Source organism: Leuciscus leuciscus (genome assembly GCF_965113295.1).
Source record: "Leuciscus leuciscus genome assembly, chromosome: 21".
Classification (NCBI taxonomy): Eukaryota; Metazoa; Chordata; class Actinopteri; order Cypriniformes; family Leuciscidae; genus Leuciscus; species Leuciscus leuciscus.
The window spans coordinates 6,178,610-6,204,158 of record NC_138745.1 but is presented as its reverse complement, the minus strand read 5'-3'; the positions used below and the strand labels follow the sequence as shown (position 1 = coordinate 6,204,158).

The 25,549-nt window shown below is 39.8% G+C and overlaps 2 protein-coding genes across 4 annotated transcripts; both read left to right on the top strand.

The window, feature by feature from the left end:
• Window positions 1-6,485: 6,485 nt before the first annotated feature.
• LOC309485079 (carbonic anhydrase 4-like) lies at window positions 6,486-8,770 on the top strand. The gene is made up of 8 exons (XM_082151674.1): window positions 6,486-6,688; window positions 6,811-6,837; window positions 6,946-7,116; window positions 7,216-7,367; window positions 7,448-7,516; window positions 7,586-7,658; window positions 7,792-7,955; window positions 8,456-8,770. Exons 1-8 carry the CDS (start codon window positions 6,544-6,546, stop codon window positions 8,696-8,698), a joined length of 1,044 nt encoding a protein of 347 aa, XP_082007800.1. The 5' UTR covers window positions 6,486-6,543; the 3' UTR covers window positions 8,699-8,770.
• A 2,270-nt stretch (window positions 8,771-11,040) lies between these two features.
• Window positions 11,041-16,401, top strand: LOC309485586 (carbonic anhydrase 4-like). Of its 3 annotated transcripts, none has more exons than XR_014201239.1 (10): window positions 11,041-11,146; window positions 11,324-11,390; window positions 11,484-11,510; window positions 11,688-11,858; window positions 12,134-12,285; window positions 12,356-12,436; window positions 12,511-12,583; window positions 12,668-12,831; window positions 15,021-15,634; window positions 15,755-16,401. XR_014201239.1 is itself a non-coding variant. In XM_082152501.1 (10 exons), the coding sequence occupies exons 1-10, from the start codon at window positions 11,144-11,146 to the stop codon at window positions 15,354-15,356; spliced, it is 1,038 nt and encodes a 345-aa protein (XP_082008627.1). In that variant the 5' UTR covers window positions 11,041-11,143; the 3' UTR covers window positions 15,357-16,400. The 3 variants fall into 3 exon arrangements, 2 of the variants coding, with proteins under 2 accessions (XP_082008627.1, XP_082008626.1); XM_082152501.1 differs by having other exon boundaries at window positions 15,021-15,199; window positions 15,236-16,400; XM_082152500.1 differs by having other exon boundaries at window positions 15,021-16,398.
• The last annotated feature ends 9,148 nt before the right edge of the window (window positions 16,402-25,549 follow it).

Genomic DNA, 25,549 nt, shown 5'->3' with positions numbered 1-25,549 from the left:
TTCCAGAAAATGCGACTGTTCCAGTGTATTCTGCAGTAAACAAGTCGGCGACACAGCCCGCTTGCCTGCACACAAACGCCGCTTTACGGCTACCCAGATAAATCCCATAGTGTATTTTCTGGTGTTCCGGCCACGGCCAATGGTGTTATGAGTGTAGACAAAATGCCCACTGCCTCCCCAGTGCTCATTCCTACACAGAAACACAGGTTTCTCTGATAATACTCGCGCTATATAAAAGCCTTTGTGTCTTCCCCTGTGGCCGATTCTCAGGTTTTCACGCGGGAGATCCGTGTTCGAGCCTGGGTCTAACGGCAAAAAAATAAAACATTTTGCCGTCAATGCTCGCTCTGTCAGTTCTCTGAAAAGGCGACTGCAGATGTGTATTTTTGCAGCCAACGAGCGCGTTGTACAACCCGATCGCCTGCACCCAAGCACCGTTTCTATGGTTTCCGTGCGTCACTACCTCCATTCTCACACATTTCTCTGGAAATGTCAATATTGCAGTGGACGAGTCTATTGTAATACACGCACACCTGCAAACAAGCGCCAGCATGTTGACGCTCTCTGTTTCTATGGCAACTTCTCGCTCGTTCAGTTCCAGTAAATGCGACTGTTCCAGTGTATTCTGCAGTAAACAAGTCGGCGACACAGCCCACTTGCCTGCACACAAACGCCGCTTTACGGCTACCCAGATAAATCCCATAGAGTGTATTTTCTGGTGTTCCGGCCACGGCCGATGGTGTTATGAGTGTAGACAAAATGTCCACTGCCCAGTGCTCATTCCTACACAGAAACACAGCCCGTCGCACAGGGCTCGCGCACATGAAATCGACCCAGATCGATTGCGCATTAAATGTGGTAAATGTGCCCACTGCCCAGTGCCCACAAACACTACGTTCTGCATGTCTCAAGGTTTCTGTAAAACGAAACCAACATGCATTTTTGCTCTGCTCAGGCAGACAATACTCTCAGTGTTGTAAATGTGCCCGCTATCCCACGCCCACATTCACACATAGACATGACAGGTCTTACGGGACTCGCCCAGCCCTCCCCCTCTCGGTTGACCACCGCAGAGGAGTCGAGCGCGGGCAATCTGCCCGCTGTTATCAGCGCGCCCCCTGCCTCAAATGTCATAAGCGCGACGCTTATGTTGCAGCACACTGAAGCCCCTCTGTCACTGAGTGACCAGAGCGCGCTTCGCATTCAACCCCTAGCCATTCGTGCAAACGCATGGGCAAGGCTACCCGGGGTTTCGAAGTGGGTGCTAGACATTATAGAAAGAGGCTATTCGCTACAGTTCGGTCGACGCCCGCAATGCAAAGCGGCGCGAATCGATACTAAGGTGAAAAAGGAAGTAGCACACCTACTTCGGGCCGAAATAGCGAAGTTACTGAGCAAAGGGGCTATAGAACCCCTATCACAAGCTCAGAGCAAAGGGGGCATGTACAGCAGATATTTTCTGGTACCCCAAAAAAAAAAAAAAAAAAAGACGGGGGTCTCAGACCCATTTTAGATCTAAGACGACTAAACAAAGCACTTCTGAAATGACGGTTCAGAAGGCTCACGACCAAGAAAATCCTCTCGCAAATTTGCCAAGGGGACTGGTTCATGTCGATAGATCTGAAAGACGCTTATTTTCAAATACAAATAGCGTCACGTCACAGGCGATTTTTGAGATTCGCCTTCGAGGGCCAGGCATATCAGTACACAGTCCTGCCATTCGGCCTATCCCTGGCACCAGCTCGCGTATTCACGATGTGCATGGATGCAGCGCTCGCACCCCTCAGGCTCCGAGGCATACGAGTGCTGAATTATTTGGACGATTGGCTGGTTCTAGCTCGATCACAGTCGGAGCTCATAGAACACAGGACCATATTACTCGATCACCTCGAGAATTTAGGTCTCACAGTCAATTGGGCAAAGAGTTCACTGTCTCCCAGTCAGAAAATATCTTTTCTGGGCACAGATCTGGACTCGCTGTCTATGACAGCACAGCTGTCGCCGCAGCGCAGACTAAGTATTCAGCGCATGACAGAGATTTTTCGCCACGGCGCTTTAGCCCCGCTCAAAAAGTTTCAAAGGATGCTGGGTCTCATGGCTTCAGCATCCTCAGTGCTTCAGCTGGGTCTGCTTCGCATGCGCCCGCTGCAGTATTGGTTGAAAGCGCGCGCCGCTCAGAGCTTGGACCTCCGGTCTCGCGCGCCTCAAGGTCGATCAGAAATGCGTCGCAGCTCTGAAACCTTGGACAGTGACCGACTGGTACCAGTCAGGTGTAAGCCTGGGGACTTCCTCGAGTGTGAAGGTGGTGTCTACGGACGCCTCAACCTCGGGATGGGGAGCGCTGCTCGAGGGCAGACCGTTATTCGGCCAGTGGTCGGAACGGGAAAAGCTTCTGCATATAAACTGCCTGGAAATGATGGCAGTCGACAACGCGCTGAGGCGTTTTTGTCCCCAGATAAAAAAGACACCACGTCTTGGTCCGTTCGGACAACATGTCAGTGGTGGCTTATATAAATCACCAAGGAGGTATCAGATACAGAATCCTTCACAGGCTGACAGAACGCCTCCTGGTCTGGGCTCAGCACAGTCTGCGCTCGCTCAGGGCAGCGCATGTGCCCGGCCATCTGAATGTGGGACCAGACAGACTGTCCAGAAACAATCTGCCGACAGGAGAATGGTCTTTACATCCACAGACAGTCAAAATGCTATGGCGGACATTTGGCAGAGCGGAAATAGACCTATTTGCGTCTCAAGAGAACGCTCATTGTCAGGAATTCTTCTCCAAGAGCAGGGATGCGCTGGCTCACGTCTGGCCCCACTGCCCGCTCTATGCGTTTCCCCCTGTCACGCTCCCACCCCAGGTGTTAGAGCAAATCAGGGAGAGCGGATGCCCAGTGCTACTCGTCGCCCCATTTTGGACAAACCAAGTCTGGTTTCCAGTCCTGATGCAGCTGACGAGTACCGCCCCGTGGCCGATACCGGTGAGGAGGGATCTCCTCTCGCAGGCGAACGGCTCGATCTGGCATCCTCGCCCGGAGCTTTGGTCCCTACATGCGTGGGCCATCAACGGGTACCCGTTAACCTCCCAGCGGGAGTGTTAAACACGATCACGCAGGCTAGAGCTCCATCTACGAGGCGGCTCTATTCCTCAAATGGTCTGTGTTCACTAGCTGGTGTACAGCGAGTGGCACTTCACCCTCACGCTGTGGGGTGCCAGAGGTTCTCTCCTTTTTACAAGAGCTTCTGGATAAGGGCAGAACCCCATTCACGCTCAAAGTTTATGTGGCGGCCATAGCAGCGTTCGCTGAACCACCGCTTGGCCAGTCATTAGGAAGGAACGATCTGGTCATTCGCTTCCTTAGAGGAGCTAAGAGGCTGAACCCTCTCAGACCACCCTCAGTTCCCGTTTGGGACCTTTCCACGGTTCTGGAAGCCATGAAAGGTGCCCCATTCGAGCCAATACAGTCAATAGACCTGAAACTCTTGTCTTTCAAAACAGTGTTTCTTCTGGCTCTCGCTTCAGTGAAGCGCATAGGGGATTTGCAAGCGCTCTCAGTGAGCGCGACGTGTATGGAGTTTGGGCCGAATGACTCGAGAGTCATACTCAAACCAAAGCACGGATATGTTCCTAAATCCTTCAATACACCGTTTAGGGCACAGGTGATCTCCCTGTCGGCCCTGCCGGTATCTGAAGAGGAAGGGGACGCAGGCTTCCTTTGCCCGGTCAGGGCGTTAAGGGCCTATGTGTCTCGCTCATCTGTTTTCAGATAGACAGAGCAGCTCTTTGTTTTGTTCAGCGGACGTTCTAAGGGACTAGCTGCGTCAAAACAGAGTCTATCCAGATGGATAGTTGATGCTATAGCGCTAGCTTACACATCCAGGGGCCTGCAATGCCCGATAGGTGTCAAAGCGCACTCCACAAGAGGCATGGCCTCGTCGTGGGCTTGGTCCAGTGGGATTGCCTTGCAAGATATCTGTAAGGCGGCAGGCTGGGCCTCCCCGTCTACATTTATAAGGTTTTATAACCTCGAGGTTCCCGCTTTGCAAGCTAGGTTGCTCTCGGTTTAATTTTTCAGTATTCCCCGCCCGATGCTATCGGCTCGGGATGCTGAAACTGCTAGAGCGTTGATCACGGATCGTCTGTATGTCCTGTGGGCAGTGCGTAAGTCCCCCATATTTACCAGTCCAGGCCGAGTTCGCCCTGGCTGTGTGGAACACTTGATATAACATGCTCTTATCAGAGCTCCATATTACAGGAAGGATGCTATTCTAGCCCCTCTTCCCGGATTCTCTGTGAGTCCCTTGTGATTAGGCACTGTATGAGCCCCGGGCACCTGCCCTTGGGACTTTAGTGTTATGTCTCAAGCACGCACGGCGTTTTACATTGTGTTCCCCTAGCGTAAGATATCTTACGCAAGTACGAGAGACCTCTCGTAAGAGAACGTACTCGGTTACTAACGTAACCTCGGTTCTCTCTAGAAGAGGGAACGAGTACTTGCGTATCTTGCCGTGCATGCGTCATGTTCTGATTCGCTTCAGCGATGAAAAAACTGACCAAACCAGCCTCTCTGGGCCGTATTTATAGCCCTGGCCCCACCTGATTTCGGCGGGACATGACGTAATGGGCGCGAAGCGCCCTCATTGGTTCTGACGTCATGAGGAGCCTCTATCGATAGGCTGGTGCAGTTGCCGCAGAGCAGCCAATGGGCGCGCGAGCTGTCTCGCCCATGTCTGCATGCTGCTGCAATGCGTTTTACATTATTGCAAAATTAAGGATAATTTTTGGCTTCAATATCTCGAGGAAAAGAGGTTTTCCCCTAGCGTAAGATATCTTACGCAAGTACTCGTTCCCTCTTCTAGAGAGAACCGAGGTTACGTTAGTAACCGAGTACGTTACCATGGTAACTGACTCTGAGTATAAGTTACCTCTCTTTCAGAAACGGGCTTGACTTACTCTGCTTTCTCAGGTTTAACATACCTCCCATTCTGAAACAGAAAACCCAGAGTTTCCCTCATTTCAGGGTTAACATTCTCAGAGTTTTCACTTAACCTCCTTTCTGAAACAGGCCCCTGGTAGATACATTTTATTGGTATGGTAAATTATTCAAATATTAAGTGAATTAACCTGGGTGATGTATCATTAAGAAGCATCATCTAAAAACCAATGACAAAATAACATTTAACAAGATAACCTCAAGATTAATTTGTTCTATGAAATTCAAACAGATTTGTAATTACATGATGTGTAAATGATTGACTCTTTTAATTTTTGTGAACAATCCTATTAATGTTTATTTAAATCTCCTAAAACAGACTCCAGCAACACACCACTCAGCTTTCATTGATACAATCACCTGTGCCATTCATTATAAAATGTACCTGAACTTTTAATACTTATGTAGTTTCTCTAAACATGCATTCTCTCTAAAATCAGGAAACTTTTTATGTGTTTTGGCCGTTCATTTACATGAGAACAACACCATTATCATCTCTGTGTAAACCGTGTAAGCAGAATTTTATTGATTGCATGATTGATTATATTTTCCTGTTTATCTCTGTAATGCTGCTTTGAAACAATCTGTATTGTATACAATGCTATAATAAATATATCTTGAATTGACTGTATGAGCTTATTTTATTGATTTATTTCTCTTGTACATTGTGTCATCTCGTGTTTGATCATGGTTGAAGTTTGCTGTAATCAATTATGTTTCTATCCAAAACACAGTTTAAAACTGATGAAATCATATAGACTGCTAATGTTTTATATGAAGTGCATAGTATCTGTAATTATATTCAACATTAGATGATTCTGTAGTATTTAAGAGCATTTATGTTTTAAGTTTCTAAAGCATGATAGACCTCAGTTATTAAAATTAAAACATTAATTTCTGTTTATGTAACTGTTAAAGGCTGCCTTTATCAATAATACATTAAAAAGAGTAATATTGTAGAATAATTGTAAAAATGTTTCTATATGAACATATTTAAAACTTTTATTTATTCCCGTTATGCAAAGCTAAATTTTAACATCATTACTCCAGTCTTCAGCGTCACATGATCCATCAGAAACCTGTCTAATACGCCAATACATTCAAATATATATATATATATATATATATATATATATATATATATTATTTATTTTATTTTTTTATTTTTTTGCTGCTTAATATATAAAAATCCTCAAAAACTCATGGAATTGACATTAATTGCTTTTGGAACTCATGCTATCCATCAAAGCTGCAAGTCTTCTGAGGGTGGAGACCTGATTCACATGCTTCACCTGAACCAAACTGACCTTAATGAACTATCTGACACCCTAAAGGGCAACAGCTGTCAGTGTTTGGTGTTTGAGGTCACCCTAAGCTTGTTTGCTGCTTTTAAAGCTTTTGAGTGGAATGTTTTGGAGTAATTGTTTTGGAGTAGGGTCTTGCAGGTTCAACATACACAGAGAACTTGGTTTTAGTTTAATTAACTAAAATGGTAAGATAAGTGTGGGATAACTTCCTAATGATTGAATCTTTGAGATTTGGCTAAAATATGAAATCTAAAACATTTAAATTAATAGGTAGAGTTTGTAACACTATTCTTTCACATTTCCTCTCCTTCAAGATGAATTCTTGGTTTATGACCTGCCTTGCAGCTTGTTTGTTGTCTGTATCATACAGCGCACCAACGTCTGTGGGTAAGATGTGATCATGTGATTTGGTTTCCAAACTCATGCCATCAATTATGTTTTTCAAGTTTCTACTATCAAAAAAACTCTCATTCAGTGTGTTAATTTTGCTGTATTTGGGCTCTTCTCAGCTTGGTGTTATCACATACCTTCATGTAGTAAGTTTTTCTTGCATCCTTTTTAATAGGTTATTGTTCTATAACTTCTCCTTTCATGGCACAGAATAAGTCAGTGAGTTTTGCTTTAATGTGCTTTCTGCATCTCAGGTGATGTCACATGGCCCATAATTGCAGAAAAAGACTGTAATGGCACTCAACAGTCTCCAATAGATATCATAACCACCAGTGTCCAGACTAATGCTAATCTGACTCCTTTCAAGTTCACTGGCTATGATGATAAAATGACCTTGACTCAGATTAAAAACACTGGAAAGACAAGTGAGTACATGTTCAAATGCATAGATGACAATTAAACAAGCTGCAAGTCAAAGTGACATACAGATAACATGCATGTGGTAATTTGGCTTTACTCCTCAGTTAAAGTTACACTTGATCGCACGAGAATGCATGTGGAAGGAGGTGATCTGCCAGGCTTGTTTGCCAGCAAGCATTTTCATCTCCACTGGGGTAACGGCAGCGCCATGCCTGGATCTGAACACACTGTGGATGGCAAACAGTACCCTATGGAGGTATGAAGATTGTACAGACTAGTACAACTTTTTGTACTTGTACTTTATCACTCATCATTTGTCCTGCCCATCTGTTTCAGCTGCACATAGTCAATAAGTTTGAACATAACGGGTCAACTACATTGGCTGCTCTTGGTTTCTTCATTGAGGTATGTTTCTTACCGATAAATGGTTTGAGACTATGTTTTAGTTGAGGTTTTTTCTTTTGTTTTGAACAGGCCACTGATGACACTGGTAAACCAGAGAGCTGGAACACCTTGACATCTTACCTGGAAAACATCGCCAATGCAGGCAAGTCTCAGGCTTCAAGAACATACTTGTTGCTTTTGTTCCACGACTGAAATTCTTTGTGCATTTATGTCCTGTTGTCAGATGTGACTTCCTCCCTAAAATAATATTTTCTAATGGCCTTCTTGCTTCTCAGATGATAAAGCATGCATCACTGATGATATCTCTATGGATGATCTGCTTCCTGGAGTGGACTTGACGAAATATTACCGTTATATGGGTTCTTTGACTACACCAAACTGCAAAGAAGGTGTTGTGTGGACCATCTTTAAAGACCCGGTCAAAGTCAGCCAGGATTTGGTAAGTCTAGAGACTAAAAATTAAGGTTCTTTATTGGCGTTCATGGGTCCATGAAAAGCCTTTAAGGTCCATGGTTATTTGGCAAGGTAATTTATAATGTTAAAAAGGTTCTTCAGATTAAAATTATCTTCACTAAACCCTTACGTTTTTCACAGTGATGTCATAGAATAACCATTTGTGTTCCCCAAATAACCTCTTATTGATCAGTTCTAGTATTAAGAACATTAAATCTACACTCTTAAAAATAAAAGCTCAAAAGGGGCGTTCTTCATGGATCCACAGATGCCAATCAAAAGCCTTTATTTTTGAGTAAAGAAAGGGGTCATAAGAACTGTTCACAGAAAGGTTCTTTGGGGAGCCAAAAGTCTCTCACTCTCTTAGTTATATTTTGGTGTTTCAATATCTTGGATTTGGTTGCAAATGGGGGTGATTTTGGGTAGTTTATTAATGGAACTTTGTTTTGGTTTTTCTGGTCTCATGCATTATTTTTCTAATTCTAGATTGACCTATTCAGCACCAGGGTTTACGTCAACAAGGCGACCAACTCCCCCCTAATGGTGGACACGTTCAGGGGTGTACAGCCAGTCAATGGCAGGATCATAACATCACAGGTGGCCGGTACCACAGCTTCTGATCCTGTAACCCAGATGGCATCAATCATGGACATTCTAGACCTCTCTTCTGAGTGTCATACCCCTGAACCTTACCCTGCATTTGATTTCCCAAGTGATGAATTCTGGTAGGATTCAAGTGGGAGGGTGGACAATGTTATGAAGTGTCTTTTTATTATTTTCAAGTAATATTTTAAATGAGAAAAGTAACTAACTAGGACACCATTTAAAAAAACAAAACAAAAAAAAACAAACTGGAACAAGTTAATGTATGCATTTATCTCTGTCCAGCAGTAGGCTATATTTAACAAGTTACTTATTAACTAAAGTGCACTAGCTATGGGTGTGAAGTTTTGTTGATACTCTTGAAAACATGTCTGACGTATACACTGTATCGTTTTACTCTACAATTGCCATTAAGACATTGTCAATTTTGCACTTTAGAATGAAACCACTTAAGCTTTTAGAGTTGTAACGTAGATTAAATGTATTGAGTGTACAGGAGCTAATACTGAATTGGATTTTTAAACATGTGGTTCTCAACTTGTCATAAGTTGCTGTTCTTAGTTTGAGTAATTCAAGTGATCTCAATTTAGCAGATGTAACTGGTGCTTGTTTTGACTGTCATTCTCTTGTCTAGTCAGTTTTTCTCCTCCTGCAGGAATCACTGGTCTGGAGTTTTACACTGGTTTATCCTTTATGTATACGCACATGCGCAAGGGCTTGGGTCTTATCTTTAAATGGTCATTTATTTAGTCTATGCATCAACGTGTGACTGGCTTGTCAAAACACTGCCTTTCATTCATACTCCATTCAACTAATCTGTAAACCTTTTTATTTGCTTTATTTATTTTTAAATGTATGTTCTGTTTGGATAAATAAAGGTCTGTTATGTTCTCAGTCCGGTAGCAAGTTTCATTCATCTCACAAGCTCCACTTATGAAATGCAACTTTGTAATGCTTAACGGAGTGATCTGGGAAGATTCTCTGAGTGATGGCACAGCCTAGAATCAGGAAATATTGTCTATAAGATGCCCTTTGTGCTGGGACTGTACATAACTGTTAAAATATAGTTTTGACTTGTGCATTTTAACTTAATTCTGTAAGTACTTGGCGTCAAGACTAGATCTTCAAGACCTACAGGGTACCTGAATCCAAACCAAACCCGGTCAATCCAGATGCTAGGCTTTCCATTTAAAATGGAAGAAAGCTGAATTTGCACTAATTTCAAACACTCAAGTTCTAGGTGTCAGTCTTTCCAAAAAAATATATATATAATTTACCATGGTTATACATCTTTATTTTTTTGTGAGGGGATATTAAACAATTTCCTTTCAATTATATGTATTTGAGTTTGAACTCATTTTTACCCTAATGAAAAGTTTTTTGAGTATTCAGTTTCTAAACCTGTTAATAAAAGACGGTAATTAGTCCCCCCAACAAAAAGCATGTTAAGTTTTAAACATGCTTTATCAGATTTTTTTTTTTAAATCAGTTTGACTGAATAAAAACATCAGGTATCATTGTCAGATATACATTTTATATGGTAAATTATTCAAATATTAAGATCTAATCTGGGTGATGTATCATCAAGAAGCATTATCTAAAAACCAATGACATGTTATAAAATAACATTTAACAAGATAACCTCAAGATTAATTTGTTCTATGAAATGCATGATGTGAAAATGATTGACTTTTAATTTTTGTGAACAATCCTAATGTTTATTTAAATCTCCTAAAACAGACTCCAGCAACACACCACTCAGCTTTCATTGATACAATCACCTGTGCCATTCATTATAAAATGTACCTGAACTTTTAATACTTATGTAGTTTCTCTAAACATGCATTCTCTAAAATCAGGAAACTTTTTATGCGTTTTGGCCGTTCATTTACATGAGAACGATACCATTATCGTCTCCATGTAAACTACAAAAACACAAATTTGTGAAAACGGTGACGTCATGCGCATGCGTATAACGAGTTCAGTCTATAGTTGCGTAATGTTTCTTTACAGAGTAACATCAACTACCGGCATTTTTAGTCGTTTTCGAGGATCCATGTGAACGGAAAAACGCAAAGGAAAATTTGTTACGTTTTTAATTCACCGTTGTTGTGTAAATGTACCCTTAGTGTTTTTCCAATTAACTTTACTTTAGTCAATATCCATAAAAATATATTTAATTATGCTTAAATATGATTGGATACTTAATACAACGCAGAGTATCTTTAACATTCCTTTCTATGATAAAAATGAATACTCATGAGTTTGTTACATCTGACATGCATGAAAGAAACTGGACATCAATTTACCTGTCTGGGGGTGGAGTGTAATAGCTGACATCATAAAACACCTGAACCAAATGGACCTTAATCACACCTGGTACCACCTGTCTCAATTCAATCATTTTGATACCCGTCCATAATTTCAGGACTTTAAAAGTCTTTGAGAATAAAGCTTTCATACACGGTGGTTTTCCAGTTTCTATACAGGAACCAGGTTTTGGCTTTAATCAGAAGATAGGCATCCAATTGTAATATTTAAGGACTGGTGAAGTTAATTTAACTAACTAAAATGGTAAGATAAAACATTCATTAGTGTAAAAGCTAACATGTATAACAAGTGTAATCTGTATAATGCTTAAATGTTATTGATTTGTTCTGGGAAAGAACTTTGCTTTGGTTAATCCATTTAGTTGAAAATTACATTACATAACCGAACTGAGTGTTTGCATTACTTCTGTTGTTTTTTTAGATGAATGCTTTAATGGCCTGCCTTGCTTGTCTGTGGCTGATGGTGCACACTGTGTCATCCTCTGTGCGTAAGTGTTTGTTCATCATTCCTCTGATTAATGTCACTGTAGATTATGTCGTGTTTCCAACATTAATGTCCATTTGCCATTTTATTTTTTTAGCGTGGTGCTATAACAGGCCATCCTGCAGTAAGTTCCCCAATACCTTAACCTAAATTAAAGCTGTAGGTTAAGCCTATAGCTACAACAAAGATATTTATATTATAAGTTTAAAATGTGGTGTTCAATGATGAAATCTGAACAAGTTAACAAAATACTTCACTGTTAACAGGGTGAGGATGTTTAAATTACTTTTTTGCATTTCAGGTGATGTCACTTGGCCCAGAATTGCAAGTAAAGACTGTAATGGCACTCAACAGTCTCCAATAAACATCATATCCGCCAATGTCCAGACTAATGCTAATCTGACACCTTTCAACTTTACTGGCTACGATGAGACAATTACCTTGACTGAGATTAAAAACACTGGCAAGACAAGTGAGTAGATCTCTTTATTGTCTTAAACTGTTTTATTCTAGTTTTGTGCAATACAGGGTTTTTTTCAGGGTTGCGTTTCCCGAAGCCAACTATAGTTAAGTCATTACCAACACAATTCAGCAAAACTTAGGCAAACTTAGCTAAAGTTCTAGAGATGTGTTTAAAAAAAAGTTAAACTTAACTTTATCGCTGTGTTTTTAGACCGCTGTGTCATGCAAGAGAGAAACTGGCTTGGAACAGAATCTCACTGTTCAATTTGTGGTTTTACTCTTCAGTTGAAGTTACTCTTGATCGCACGAGAATGCATGTGGAAGGAGGTGATCTGCCAGGCTTGTTTACCAGCAAAAATGTTCATCTCCACTGGGGTAACGGCAGGGCCATGCCTGGATCTGAACACACTGTGGATGGCAAACGATACCCTATGGAGGTAGGAATATAATGTAATACAATAAAGCTTTGTTTTTATTACTGGTCTTATTAAAGGTCTTGCGTCTCAGTTGCACATCATGAATAAGGCTGAGCGTAATGGCAGCATGTCTGGTGATCCAGAAATGGCAATTCTTGGTGTCTTTATTGAGGTACTTTGCCTTTTCCTCTCTCATATTTAGAGGAACTATTTCAACAGAATGTTTAATTGAAATGTCACCCACAGGCCTCTAATGACATTGGGAAACCGACGAGCTGGGAGAACTTGACATCTTATCTTAAGAAAATTGCCAGTGCAGGTTTGGCCATGATCCTAGAGTATGAGAGAAGTAGTTGTATAAAATATGCTGGTAATGTTCATGAATGTATTCATTTTGTCTAAGGTGCTGTAGCACGAATTTCCCACAATATCTCCTTGAATGATCTGCTTCCTGGAGTGGACAGGACGAAATATTACCGTTATATGGGCTCTATAACCACACCGAACTGCACTGAAGGTGTTGTGTGGACCATCTTTAAAGACCCGGTCAAAGTCAGCCAAAATTTGGTAAGTCTAGTGGATTCTTAGCACTGAAAACAGCGTTTTCTCGACATATTAAAAACATGAACCAAACTCTTCCAGTACAACTACAGTGTTTGAGGGCGGATCAAAGTAGACATTGTTTGAGGGCAGCCAATAAAGACCATAGGCTGGCATTATGCAAATGTGTTGTTGCGTAGGATTGTAACAGGAAGTGAGACTGGAATTGCTGACGACTCGTTTCGGCAGTTTAGAATCAATTATTTCTTTTGGGAGACAATGGGTCTCATTTATCAATCTAACATAGAAACGAGCGCAGAAATCATCTTAAGACCGGGTTCATGAGTATTCATGCGACATTCTTATACTGCCAATCCTGTCGTACGTTGATAAATGTGGCGGCCAAAAACACTCGCCATTTGAATATCACGCCCCTAAAAATTCACGGTTAAGAATCTTTGCCCCTTTGCGGCATGGAGAAACATAACCCGGCCAAGAAGTAATCTCATGAAAGAGAAATTGATCTTAACCAAACAGCTGTTACCCTCGTAATTGCAAACAATTAAAGGAAATATGCATTTGAAATACCAGTAAATAAAACTAAACTTTTTCAAACATTATAAACTCTATAACCTAGGCTTCTCCCCCACTAACTCCACAAAACATCCTTCAAATTTTATGGTATTCAGAACAAGAATGAAATAAGTAGCTATAAATTCTATTAAAACCCAAATTTATAGGCTTTAGTGGCATTCTAACAACATGCAAACATCGAGCCAAATGAATTTAAGTGAAACTGTACGAATGCAAATGTTTCTATATTTGCCACAACGTTTGGTTGCTAAATTATTCATTATGTAAATGAGGCTTTATACTTCGCTCGTGTTCCAATATCCTTGTAAAACAGCATCCTTCACACGTGCAAAAATGTTTGGTTGGGCACAATGATTTTACTGTAGACCATTTAATTTGAGCAGTGTAACTTATGTTTGGTTGACTGCATTTTAATTTGAATGTAAATGTCAGCTTAGCAACACTAGAATATACGATATGATGTTTTATGAGTGAGGCCCTTGTGCGATCAGTTGGATTTAATAAAGATCTAAAGAAATACAATGCGTTAGTGTCACAAACGAGCGTGGCCTATATAGTTGCATTTAAAAAATTAAATGCATTTAAGTCACACCCATTTGTGTGAACACTCATCTATTCTAATTTTAATTTGACATTCTAATCTTAACGGTTAATGACCGATTGAGCTTCAGCTGTCGGTCAGGAAATTAATCTTAAACAAATGCTCATTACAGTTCACCAGTAGATTTACAGTTCACCAGTAGATTTACTATTCGCAAGTTCACGCTACCTCAAAACCTTGCGTAGGCCTACATGAGCTGAGTCCATATTGATAACTGCCAAGTTTTGTGTGGAAACGGCCATGCGTCCAGTTTTCTGTCGTTCGTTTCATAAATGAGGCCCAATAATTAAGCAATTTGAATAGCTCAACACAGTCTTTGGTTAAATCTCGTTCTCTTGATTTAACGCGAGTGCCATGTTTACCATGCCTAATATCGCTCTAGCTCACTGCAGTGTGCAACAAGTGTCTCATATGGTAGCCACCAAGCGAATACACAGAGTAGCATCATAACTTTCAACACACTGAAATGTATCTAACATGATAAAAGTGCTGCGCTACCCCTACGCATGACCAGAAGCGGAAGTGGCGACTGGGATAATAAAAGCTCCACTGCTCTCGAGCCGTGTCTCGCACTCGTCTAATTAGCAATTGCTCCATCGGCCTTGCTCTGCTTCATCGGCTTTCGTAAAATTTATAAATCTTTAATACATTACCGGTCATCCATGAATATGATATCTGCCCAAGTCCCATCGTATTCTCCATAGACATAATGGTATTCTCCACCGGCTGTAGAGGTGAAGATGACTCCCATGATTCCGTGAAATCAAGGCGTCATCAAGCTTGCTTTATGAATAAACGGCCTCTAGTGGCGCAAAGTTACATAGTGATCCTTTAACATGTCTTATATAGTCTTTGGTGTAACTGACTCTGCATCACATTAAGTTTATTTAGCTGTAGTCCAAATGGATAGAATTTACGTACATTTCAGTTTTCTTAAAATAAACTTCTTAATTTAGGCCTCAATTCTTGAGACATATTTTTTCAGCATCTTCAGCTTTTAAACGGCTTTTGTATTATCTAGATTGACCTCTTCGCTAAGACTGTCTACATCAACAACGCCACCAATTCTTCTCTAATGACCAACACTTTCCGGGGTGTTCAGCCCATCAATGGCAGGATTGTGATGTCACAGGTAGCAGGTTCCAAAACTTCTGGCCAACTCAAACCAACTACATCAACCACAAAACCAACTAAACCAACATCAACCACTAAACCAACATCAACCACAAAACCAACTAAACCAACATCAACTGCCAAAACAACTACATCAACGGCAACAAACCCATCCCCATCCCAGGCTCTTGTGCGCCCACTTCTGAGTCTCGTACTCCTGTACTGCATCCTACATTTGTTCTAAAACCGGTCGACGAAATGAAGGTACTTTTGAACTGATGTCTCTAGAGTAGGCCTGATGGTATAATATTCCCTTTACATTTTTACAGATGTGTAAAAAAAAAAAGTGTAAAATCCATGTAAATTGTCTGGTTTAATGCATTGTTCTTATTGTCAAGGTTTAATATTGCTGTGGAAAGATTTCAGTGTTTTTCAGCTTAATGCTAGTTTCCTCACTCTCAGCTTGTTTCCTGCAACGGTTTCATACGGAAGTGTGGATGTCTCCCAAGTTGTGCACTGAAGGTCTTGAACGTTTTGGTTGTGGTGTTTTATAGAAGTGTTTGATTTGGTGCACAGTTTTGAAAATCATTTTGAGCATGTGTTTGGACTTTTAAATGCACTTATTTTAATATTTGACTACAGTGGCAGCTTTGCGGTTTGAAATGGAAAGCGGTGAATGTAGGCAACAGGCTGAGGGTGAAGGACATTACATTGATTTTAAACTTGACTTTAGGAGGAAAAAGCCTGTTAATCCTTTTTTCCAAGAAAAAAGTTATTTTGACGTTTCACTCATGGCTATTTTTTTTTTTTGGTTTTCACTAAAGTTTGGATTTGTTAGTACACCAGGCTGATCTCATGAAATGTGTCTCTATAGCACACATTGTATTTATCGTGCAATTTATACAATGCGTGCTTTAGAGACGCATTTCATGAGATCGAGTTAGTGCACAAGGCTTTGTTTTCCTCAGTCCCTTCTACAAAAGTGTCATTGTCTAATATGTGAATGTTTGTCAAAATGCTTCTGTGCAGTATTCAACCAGTCATTTGAGATTTTTACTCCTTGCTTTTTTTAAATGCATATTACTATTGTCTTGAGGTGGGAAAAAAATCATTAAAGTTACTAATTGTATAAAATTTGATTGGTTTATTTGTTTTGTTTTCAGTTCCTTCAACTCTAAAATGGAAAATTCTGTATATTAACAATACATTTTCTGTACTATTCACGGATAATCCTTATACAGTTTCTATTTTTATAGCATATCTTTTGGTAGCAAATAATAGCTCCATTCATTTGCCTAACATGCCACATGGCAACTAAATAACATTATGTTAACAGCTTAATTGATATTTAGCAAAACAATTTTCAGGTTTTACCACAAGTATCAGAATGGCCTCCAACTTTAAAAAAGCAACTTTGGCCACGGTCATCTGTATGTGTAATGGTGCTTGTATCACACTTTTTGCACCAATCAGGTTCTTGTTCCCACAATGCAACGTGTAATTCAAAATACGGGTAAAAGACAAATACAGAAATCCTTCAAATTTATGATTTTTTTTTTTTTTTTTTTGATATATAACTCACGTTGAAGTTATTTTTCGTTCCAGTCTTATTGGCAATAAAGCGATGAATACATGGACATTTTTACATTATAGCCCCTTAAGACATTTCTAGAGCGTCTTTTTTTTTTTTTTTTTTATGTACAGATGTTTTAAACTAATGACCAATAAAACTATGGCCTATCTTCATAAATGTCTCAAGACTGTGTTCCAAATGACATTGTTTTTATAATGTACTCTATAGTCTAGTATGTGAATTGTATGTTAATTTGCATGAAGTGTCCTACATCTTAACATAAAAAAATGAAATGCAGCATCTGGTGCATTTTCTTTTTGGAATTTTCTGTTTATACACTTCTCACACTGTTTATACTACAAAATGGCATAGAATAGTGCATTAGTACACAATTTTCAAATTGGGTCAGGATGAATAGATAACATTTGTAATGAGATGTGTGGGTGTTGAACATAAAGGTCACTTGAAATATTACATTTCCCTCCCATGTGGCTCAAATGGGTTGGCCTTTGCATGAACTTTCTTTGCCAGCTGATCTGGTTTCATATGGCCACATTATTACTGCAGGTCGAAACTCATTACAAAAGAGGAAAACGTTTCTAAACTCATGTGGGCAATTTGATTATTCCACACAATGACGCCAGTGATGTCTTTTGTATGCCTTTGTATAATACAGTAGTGCCACCTTTGAGGGTGACCATATATACACTATCAACTGATACGGTATCTGCCAACAAAGAATGCTGAATGTGCAACCAGTGGATTGACAGTCAGTGGGATTATTAAATGCAAATGCATTTATAGGGTTAGTTCACCCAAAAATTCAAATTCTATCATTAATTACTCACCCTCATGTTTAAGCAGTTTTTATGTTCTGTAAGGGTTGCTTGCTTTCTCACGATAGCATGAAGTTCCAATAAACAAGTTTATTATAAAAAAAATATTTTGAACAGTATAAAAAATTATATACTTTTCATTGTATGGGCAATGTAGGCAACATATGGGCTTGAGGAACGTCTGCTGAATTAGCCAATACAGGGCTAATTCAGATAGGGCTGACATGGACCCTATGGACAAACCCTTTTAAAGAGGTATTTCACCCAAAAATGAAAATTCTGTCATTAATTACTCACCCTCATCTCGTTCCAAACTCGAAAGACCTTCGTTCATCTTCGGAACATAAATTAAGATATTTTTGATGAAATCCGATGGCTCACGGGGGGCTCCATTGACAGCCAATTAATTAACACTTTGAAGGCCCAGAAAGGTAGGAAAGACATTGTTAAAATACTCCATGTGACTTCAGTGGTTCAACCTTAATTTTATGAAGCGACAAGAATACTTTTTGTGCGCCAAAAAAAAACCTAAACGACTTTATTAAACAATTTCTTCTTTTCCGTGTCAGTCTCCGACGCGCGTTCACGAGAGCACCACGACTCTCGTGTGTGTGTGTGTGTGTGTGTGGTGATGATGCAGTAGCTGGTGTTCTGATATATGACCCAGAAAACATTGTTTTTATAATGTACTCTATAGTCTAGTATGTGAATTGTATGTTAATTTGCATGAAGTGTCCTACATCTTAACATAAAAAAATGAAATGCAGCATCTGGTGCATTTTCTTTTGGGCTGTGTTTACAAGCAGAGGAAGACGCACGCTCAACATAAACAGTTCATAACTATGTAGATTTTGACACAAGGGATGAATTGTGTTTTTTTGCACAACCTTACTTATTCGGACCAGAACATATAGAGAACGAACTCAAAGAGATACAAGAGGCTGCAACACAACCACAGCCACAAGCTTCTCAAAGACAGAGAGCAATGGAGAGCTGGTGGTGTAGATGTCATCAGTGCCAAGCGATGCCTAATGAACAGGGCTGCGTTTCTCGAAACTTTCTTAATGCTACGTCATTCTTAAGTTACACCTTAAGCTGTACCTTATCGTTAATATGTGTTTCCCGAAACTTGCTTAGTTAAGTATACCTTCTGTAAGTCATACGTTCGGAAGGTTGGTCTGGACCACTCTTAGCTTTACCTTATCACTGTTGCAGTTCTATACGAATATAATTCAGAAGCTTTAATACACCCAGACAGTGTTCAATTAGGCTAATTCAAGTGTTTTCATGCAAAGAATAAAATTGTCATTACACTGATTGTTGTTAGATTTTTTATTATCCAAAGGTACATCAGCTGGCAAACCATTAAAGGCTTAATAGTCTATTTAAAGGGAATGATTGTGGTGGGGAGTTTGCTTAAACTATGGCAGCGATACAGCAAATAGTTGTTCTAAAAGACGGCGCCGTCTGCGGAGCGCTTTCAAAGGCCAGTGAAAGTATAGGCTACTGTCAGTTAAGTCCTATTCGGACGCTAATATTGTTTCTCATGGGCTCGCACGGTATTTTAAACATTTACAGGGGTAAGTCGGTGATTTTAGTTCCGTCCGAATCCATAATGTCAGTGTTTTTTCTCACCCAACCCGCGTAAAAATCCCTGGCCAAATTAGTACCTACTGTTTTTTGACAAACAGGTCGTGTGCTAATTTGATTGCCGTTTGAATCCACATCTGAGTTTACAAGAAGAGTTTCAAAATTCACTGTTTAAATCCTTTTTGATCACTGCCGAGCACCGTATGTAAGATGTACACTTGTATTACTGAAATGCTGGAAAGTATTTACAAGAACAATATTTCATCGCAGCTCCACCTCAGCGAACAAAAATGGGAAAGAGAAGAAAGCACGTAAAAATTTTAAATGGTTATGGCAGCAATATATGATACAATTTTAAAATATGTAGGCTAGGCTATTATAGTTTGCATTTATTAGGACTCATGGGATATTATAAAAAATAAAACAATTTCAACTATTTCTGAAGTGCTTCTTTTATAAAGAACATAGTGCAGTGAAGCAGACCCTGCACGAGAGAATAATTGATTCTCGAGTCATCGATATCAACCAATTCAGCAGCATCGCCACGGACAGCACCTGGGAACGTCACACGAAAGAAGGTATATAACAGCTTCCTAAGGTATGGTTCGGGGAACACGCCTAGAAATGGTATAGCTTTAGTTAAGTTATACCTTAAGAGTCTTCGTAGCATGCTAAGAGACAACGTTATCGGGAAACGCAGCCCTGGAGAGTGTGTGTGCTGCATCCATTGTGATATTGTCATGCCACATCTTGAAAGTTTGGATAATTCAGACGATGAGACGACACGTATCACACGCTTGCGTTGTGGTGCTCTTGTGAACGCATGTCGGAGACTGATATGGAAGAGAAGAAATTGTTGACTAGAGTTCAGTTGTTGAAAAATAGTCACATGGACTATTTTAACGATGTCTTTCCTATCTTTCTGGGCCTTCAAAGTGTCCCAGAGCCATCGGATTTCATAAAAAATCTCTTAATTTGTGTTCCGAAGATTGGAACGACATGAGGGTGTGTAATTAATGAAAGAATTTTCATTTTGGGGGGAACTATCCCTTTAAGACCCACATTGGGGCTAATTCAGATTGGGCTGACATTAGACCCACCATGAAATGTTGATTGGACTAAGAAAGTGTAAGTAAAATAGTGTGTGAGAAGAGAGAGGGAGATGAGGAGAGAAAACACAATTTACAAAGACAGTGGACTCATATTAATATGAATGGGAGAAGTGCAATACAAATATGGCATACCTATGACATACACACAAGTTTGTGTCATTGTCTCAACATTCTACGGAACTCCCATTAATTTGACCATGCCACCAAAAAAAAGTTTCCTTTAAAAGACGCACAAGATCCACATTCTTCCAATACCGTACATTCTACTGCTTCTGAAACGAAACCTTTTTTATGACTATTTGTTCCATAACAGGTCTCGAAGGTCTACATTCTTCCAAAAGATGATTTTCCACCTCTGCAAAGGATATTTTAATAATGCGCAGTTCGCTCTTTGATGTGCAATTACTATGAATGGGGTCCAAAGCTTACAGTTTCAAAAAGGATGTAAAAAAGTAGCCAATTATTCATTCACTAGTCTACAGGAGATATGTGATCACTTTTTGTGACAGAATAAAGTTTAAGTGGTTATTAACTGACATGCGCACTAGTTCCCCTTGCGCATGAGAGTTCAATAATTTCCAATTCCTCAATAAGTTATTCTTTTGAGTCCTTCTTTTCAAGGATTCATTTAATCCGGTTTGGCCAAATGAATACATACTTGTTAAATATTATCTAAAACCTGAATATGATCTCCAACTGTTCATAAGATAAGTATAAATACCAAATAGCAAGAATCAGAACATAACTCTGCCCAGCAAGAAGTCTGAAACATAAAGGCTGATTGTGTAAGGATAAAATGTTCTAGAAATGGTTTGACAGGTGTAGTACAACACTGCGGCATTACAATTCAGCTTGTTTTACAAGTTTTACAAGGTTTTCTCTGTGTGAAGTTTTGTCCAGTATATGTCCTTGATTGAAATTCAAGCTAATTTTCGGTTGAGGCCTATTAATTAAACTCTAAAGGTCTCGATTTGAGAACAAAGATGGGATTTACTGAAAGTGTTCATTAGATTTTCATTTCATCAAACATTTATTCAAGAAGTGAGAGTTTACAACGTTAAATTAAGTGTATTGTTACACAATCTTTATCTCAAACATATCTGAAATGTAATCCAGAGGGTGTGAATTTCAGGTTTGCTGATTGTTGAACCCAGACCACTAAAAGATCCAGTTCCATTTCAAAGGCGATAAAAAGGACAAAATATTCTATTACGCTTTTGGGTGTCATAAATTAGGGTGTAAACTACTGTCACACTTGGCCTTTTTTTCGCAAGTCCTTTGTGGATCATGTTTATTGTTCAAAAAATTCCTTCATCCATTTAAAAGAGCGCCATTCAGTAATATGATATTAGCACTGACAATTCCATCAACCTTCAAACGAAAAATAATCTTATCACGGCAGTTATACAAGTTGCAATACTGTTATATAAACAGAAAAACAATAATGACATAATAATGTCATTATAATGACATATGGTTAATTAAAACCATAAAAACATGTCATTACTTAAAGGAATACTCCACCGTTTTTTCATATTAAAGCTACACTGTGTAATTTTTTTAGTTGATTCTTAGCAAAAAACACTTAGTTCTTTCAAAAATATATGTGCTCATTAATGTATATTTATTTCTTTCAAGTAATAAAGTATTCTCGTAAGTTTATAATCTGCCATTGAAAGTACATACGGGTGAGGGGTTCGAATGCCGGTCGCCATGTTGCCCCTCCATCTTGAAACTACATTAGACAAAGAGGGACATACCTGTAAATTCAAGCTTCGCCTTTCGTGCTTTACACTCAGTGACACAGAGACGAATGCAAGGGGGAGATTACTCGCGACTGCCGGCAGATTTGAAAGATTGCTGATGGAGGATCAAGCCTATTTTCGAGCACATGTAGCAGAGTCGCCAAGGAAGCGAAAGAGAGAATTAAAACGTCAACGCGACAAGCAAATCAGCAAGACCAAAGTCAATACTGGAGTAACTTTTCCCAGATGGAAAGAGCTCATGAGGAGCAAAGATTTTAAAACGGACGCCGAAGTTGCCTGCTTTCTTCTCGACAGGTAATTCAGCCTATTTGTGTAAATTCGAAGTTTTATAGTTGCTTGTCTAACCATAGCATGGTTGTGCATACCGCCAGAACGACCTCTAGTAGCCTATAACTTGCGTTACTTTTCCTCACGTCATTGGTGAAAAAGTATTGTTAACCTTGTAACATAAATCTGTGCTGCGACGGATCACAGGTGATAGTTTTAAAGGCGCAACTGGACGAAGTCGAACTGGAAGCCATGTTAATCTTGGAATAATATGGCTAGCCTGGTTCTACCAGACTCTCGTACATTTCATTTGTACAGAGAGTCTGGCCTCTCTCCATTGAGAAACGTTTACTTCCTTGTAGGCGGGTTCTCTGTTAAAATTCAAAACTATTGGATCTGCCCAGAGTCACTCAGGATCTGCCATAGCCAATCGCTAACGTGTGGTCGTGACGTATGTCATGCGCCGAAACCGGCCGGAAACAACAAGTCCGAATGATCAGAGGATTATGTTTAGAATAAGATGTCTGTCAACGAGAGCTGCAGGTTTTGTTCATCGAATTTAAGAGTTCAAGGAACAATTGTAAATTCTAAATGTATATTTGACACTCAGTCATTTAATGCAGGTCTATGGTCACTGTCTCAAAGAGCATGCACAGAGTCCAAATGAAAACAATTCCCCATCGTCCAAATTAAACAATTCCCCATCGTAAGTACACATTGATGGCCTAAGACACGAAACGAGCGGTTTGTGTGAGAAAACGAACAGTATTTATATCGTTTTTACCTCTCTGAGGGCGCGCGCGCATCCTGGTGTGTGACGTGTACGCAGACTGGTGCATAGATATATATACACTAGAATTCGCCTTGTCTACGGCAGTTCATTGGAACGAATGTCTTTAAGGCGACATCTAGTTTACATATCTATGCCGCTGCGGTCGTTTCGGATCTGCCGCAAATGCTGTACAGTGATCACCGTCCAAAATGTCACGGTCATTGTGCACGCCGAGCTGCCCAGCACGAACTCCTAACTTTTCTGCCTCCTTCACTTGGTCCTCCATTAGTGCAACAAGAGGGGAGACGACAACAACTATCGGCTTTGCATCCCTATCGTTCGCCTTAGCTAACTCATTAGCGGAGTGAGCTGGAAAATCAAACTTTTCCCGAACCCCGTGGGGAGGAGGGTCACAACATCATGGCCACCAACAAAACTTAGCAAACATTGTTCTTGCTCCGGCTTTAACTTCTATATATTCGGCAGTTTTGCAGCAACGGACCGAATAGCTTTTCTCACGTCTTTCTCCACTGCCTCTGAACTCCAACGCAAACTGACGCACTACATCAACGTCATCGTTCTCAGCCACTGTTCGCTGATTGGTCCTACAAAAAATTGGTTTCTGGAAACCTAAGAATATACAGCAGTCCCAGACGTAGTACTGAAGGAAAATGAAATTGAGCGGAAGTGCGTAGGAGGGCGCAGCCAGGCTATAATACGGCCACCGTAGGAGTTAAAACGCCCTCGAAATTGAAAGGAACAGAAACTAATATTCACTGGGTAGTCATATACAATTTCACCGTTAGATGGGGGAAAATATCACACAGTGTAGCTTTAAACACAAAATAAATGTGGCGCTTTTCTAAGCGGGTAAAAAGGATAACTATAATCTATGGCGGAATGGGACTTGGGAGCACTTCGACTCGGCGCAGTAAAAAGTCACGCTGGTTCTAATGACAGAAGTGAGAGTGAGAGGGAGAGGGGGAGAGGATTTTTCAGGCGTGACTTTTTACTGCGCAGAGTCGAAGTGCTTCCAAGTGCTATTCCGCCATACATTATAGTTATCCTTTTTACCCGCTTAGAAAAGCGCCACGTTTTATTTTGTGTCACCATACTTGGTCGTGTAACTACTCGTGTAACTGTATTTAAATAGGGAAAACGTGGAGGTGTTTGGTCGCTTCTAACTTCATCTCTGTTTGGTCCCTAGTGAATGAACTGGGCTAAGCTAAGTGCTATCAAAGTGTCGCTGCGCGCCAGAGCGATTGAGTGCACGCACTGAGACGAGAGAGGCATGTATCAACTCGTCTTAGTTAAGGGAATAACATAGTTTAAACTAGCCTATATAATTTAAGATAGTTGCCATGGCAACATTTTCATTCAGTTTTATGAGGTACTAAAATAACTAAAACTAAATAAATGAAAACTAATAAATAAAAATGAATAAGAACTGTTTAGACATTTTTAAAAAATGCACAACTAATTAACTAGGACTAAAATTAAAGTGAATACAGAAAAATGTATTCAAAATATGATTTAATTAACAAGATGATTAAATAAATAAAAGATGATTTTATTAACAAATAAACAGAAGATAAACCATAACCAAACTTAGCTAAAATGATAAATGTAAAATGGAGAACGACAACTAAGACGAAAAACACAGGTGGAGCAAAGAGGGAACTAATTAGTAACCATGGTAACAAACAAGAGGGTAATGCCAAGGAGTTCTAATAAGAACACAGGCAAACTAAGCAGACACAGTTTTGTGGAAAACACAAAACAATGTTCATGTGACAAATACTAAAATCACACTATTCCATATTAAAACACTATTTAAAATATAAAATCCTTATAAGTAAATATATAATATAAATATATTTCATGGGATTTTTTTGTTTGTTAAAGGGATGTTATCATACTCACCCTTATGTTTCAAACTTATATGACTTTCTTTCTTCTACGACACACAAAAGATATTCAAAGTGTCTCAGTGGGGTGTTTTTTTGTGTGTTATTTTGTACATACAATGAAAGTCAGTGTTCTTTTGACCCCACTGACTTTATTGTATGGATAACTATTTAGCCTAAATATTGAAACATTCTTCAAAAGATCGTTAGTGTCTCGCAGAAGAATGAAAGTCATACAGGTTTGGAACGAAGTAAATGATGACAGAACTTTCTTTTTTTTGGGTGACCCTTAAAGACCGTAATTTCCACTGAAACAGGAAGACAGGGCGGGACATATCGAGCAGCTCCTCCCCTTTTTTTAAATAGCCAATCGAGTTTTGTTTATATGACAGCTTGGTAAAGCCGCATTTGACAGCCACAGTCTACTAGATTCCCCTTTAGATTTAATAGGAAACTAAAGCAAAACTGTGAACATAATGGATGTGTAGTTCTAAAAGTGTGTAATGTGTGTTGGTGCATTTTATCTCTTCTACTCATCAGTGTTGTTTCAAATGCAGAGTCTGTCTAACCGTCTCTCCTCCTAATCTCCTCAATCGCTTAAAAATACAGCATTC

Coding starts and splice junctions, on each gene's coding strand:
- LOC309485586 (XM_082152500.1), top strand. Junction 11,391..11,483: donor CACTGTGTCATCCTCTGTGC/GTAAGTGTTTGT, acceptor TTATTTTTTTAG/CGTGGTGCTATAACAGGCCA. Junction 12,286..12,355: donor GCAAACGATACCCTATGGAG/GTAGGAATATAA, acceptor CTTGCGTCTCAG/TTGCACATCATGAATAAGGC.
- LOC309485079 (XM_082151674.1), top strand. CDS start 6,544: ATGAAATCTAAAACATTTAAATTAATAGGTAGAGTTTGTAACACTATT. Junction 7,117..7,215: donor TAAAAACACTGGAAAGACAA/GTGAGTACATGT, acceptor TTTACTCCTCAG/TTAAAGTTACACTTGATCGC. Junction 7,517..7,585: donor CTCTTGGTTTCTTCATTGAG/GTATGTTTCTTA, acceptor TGTTTTGAACAG/GCCACTGATGACACTGGTAA.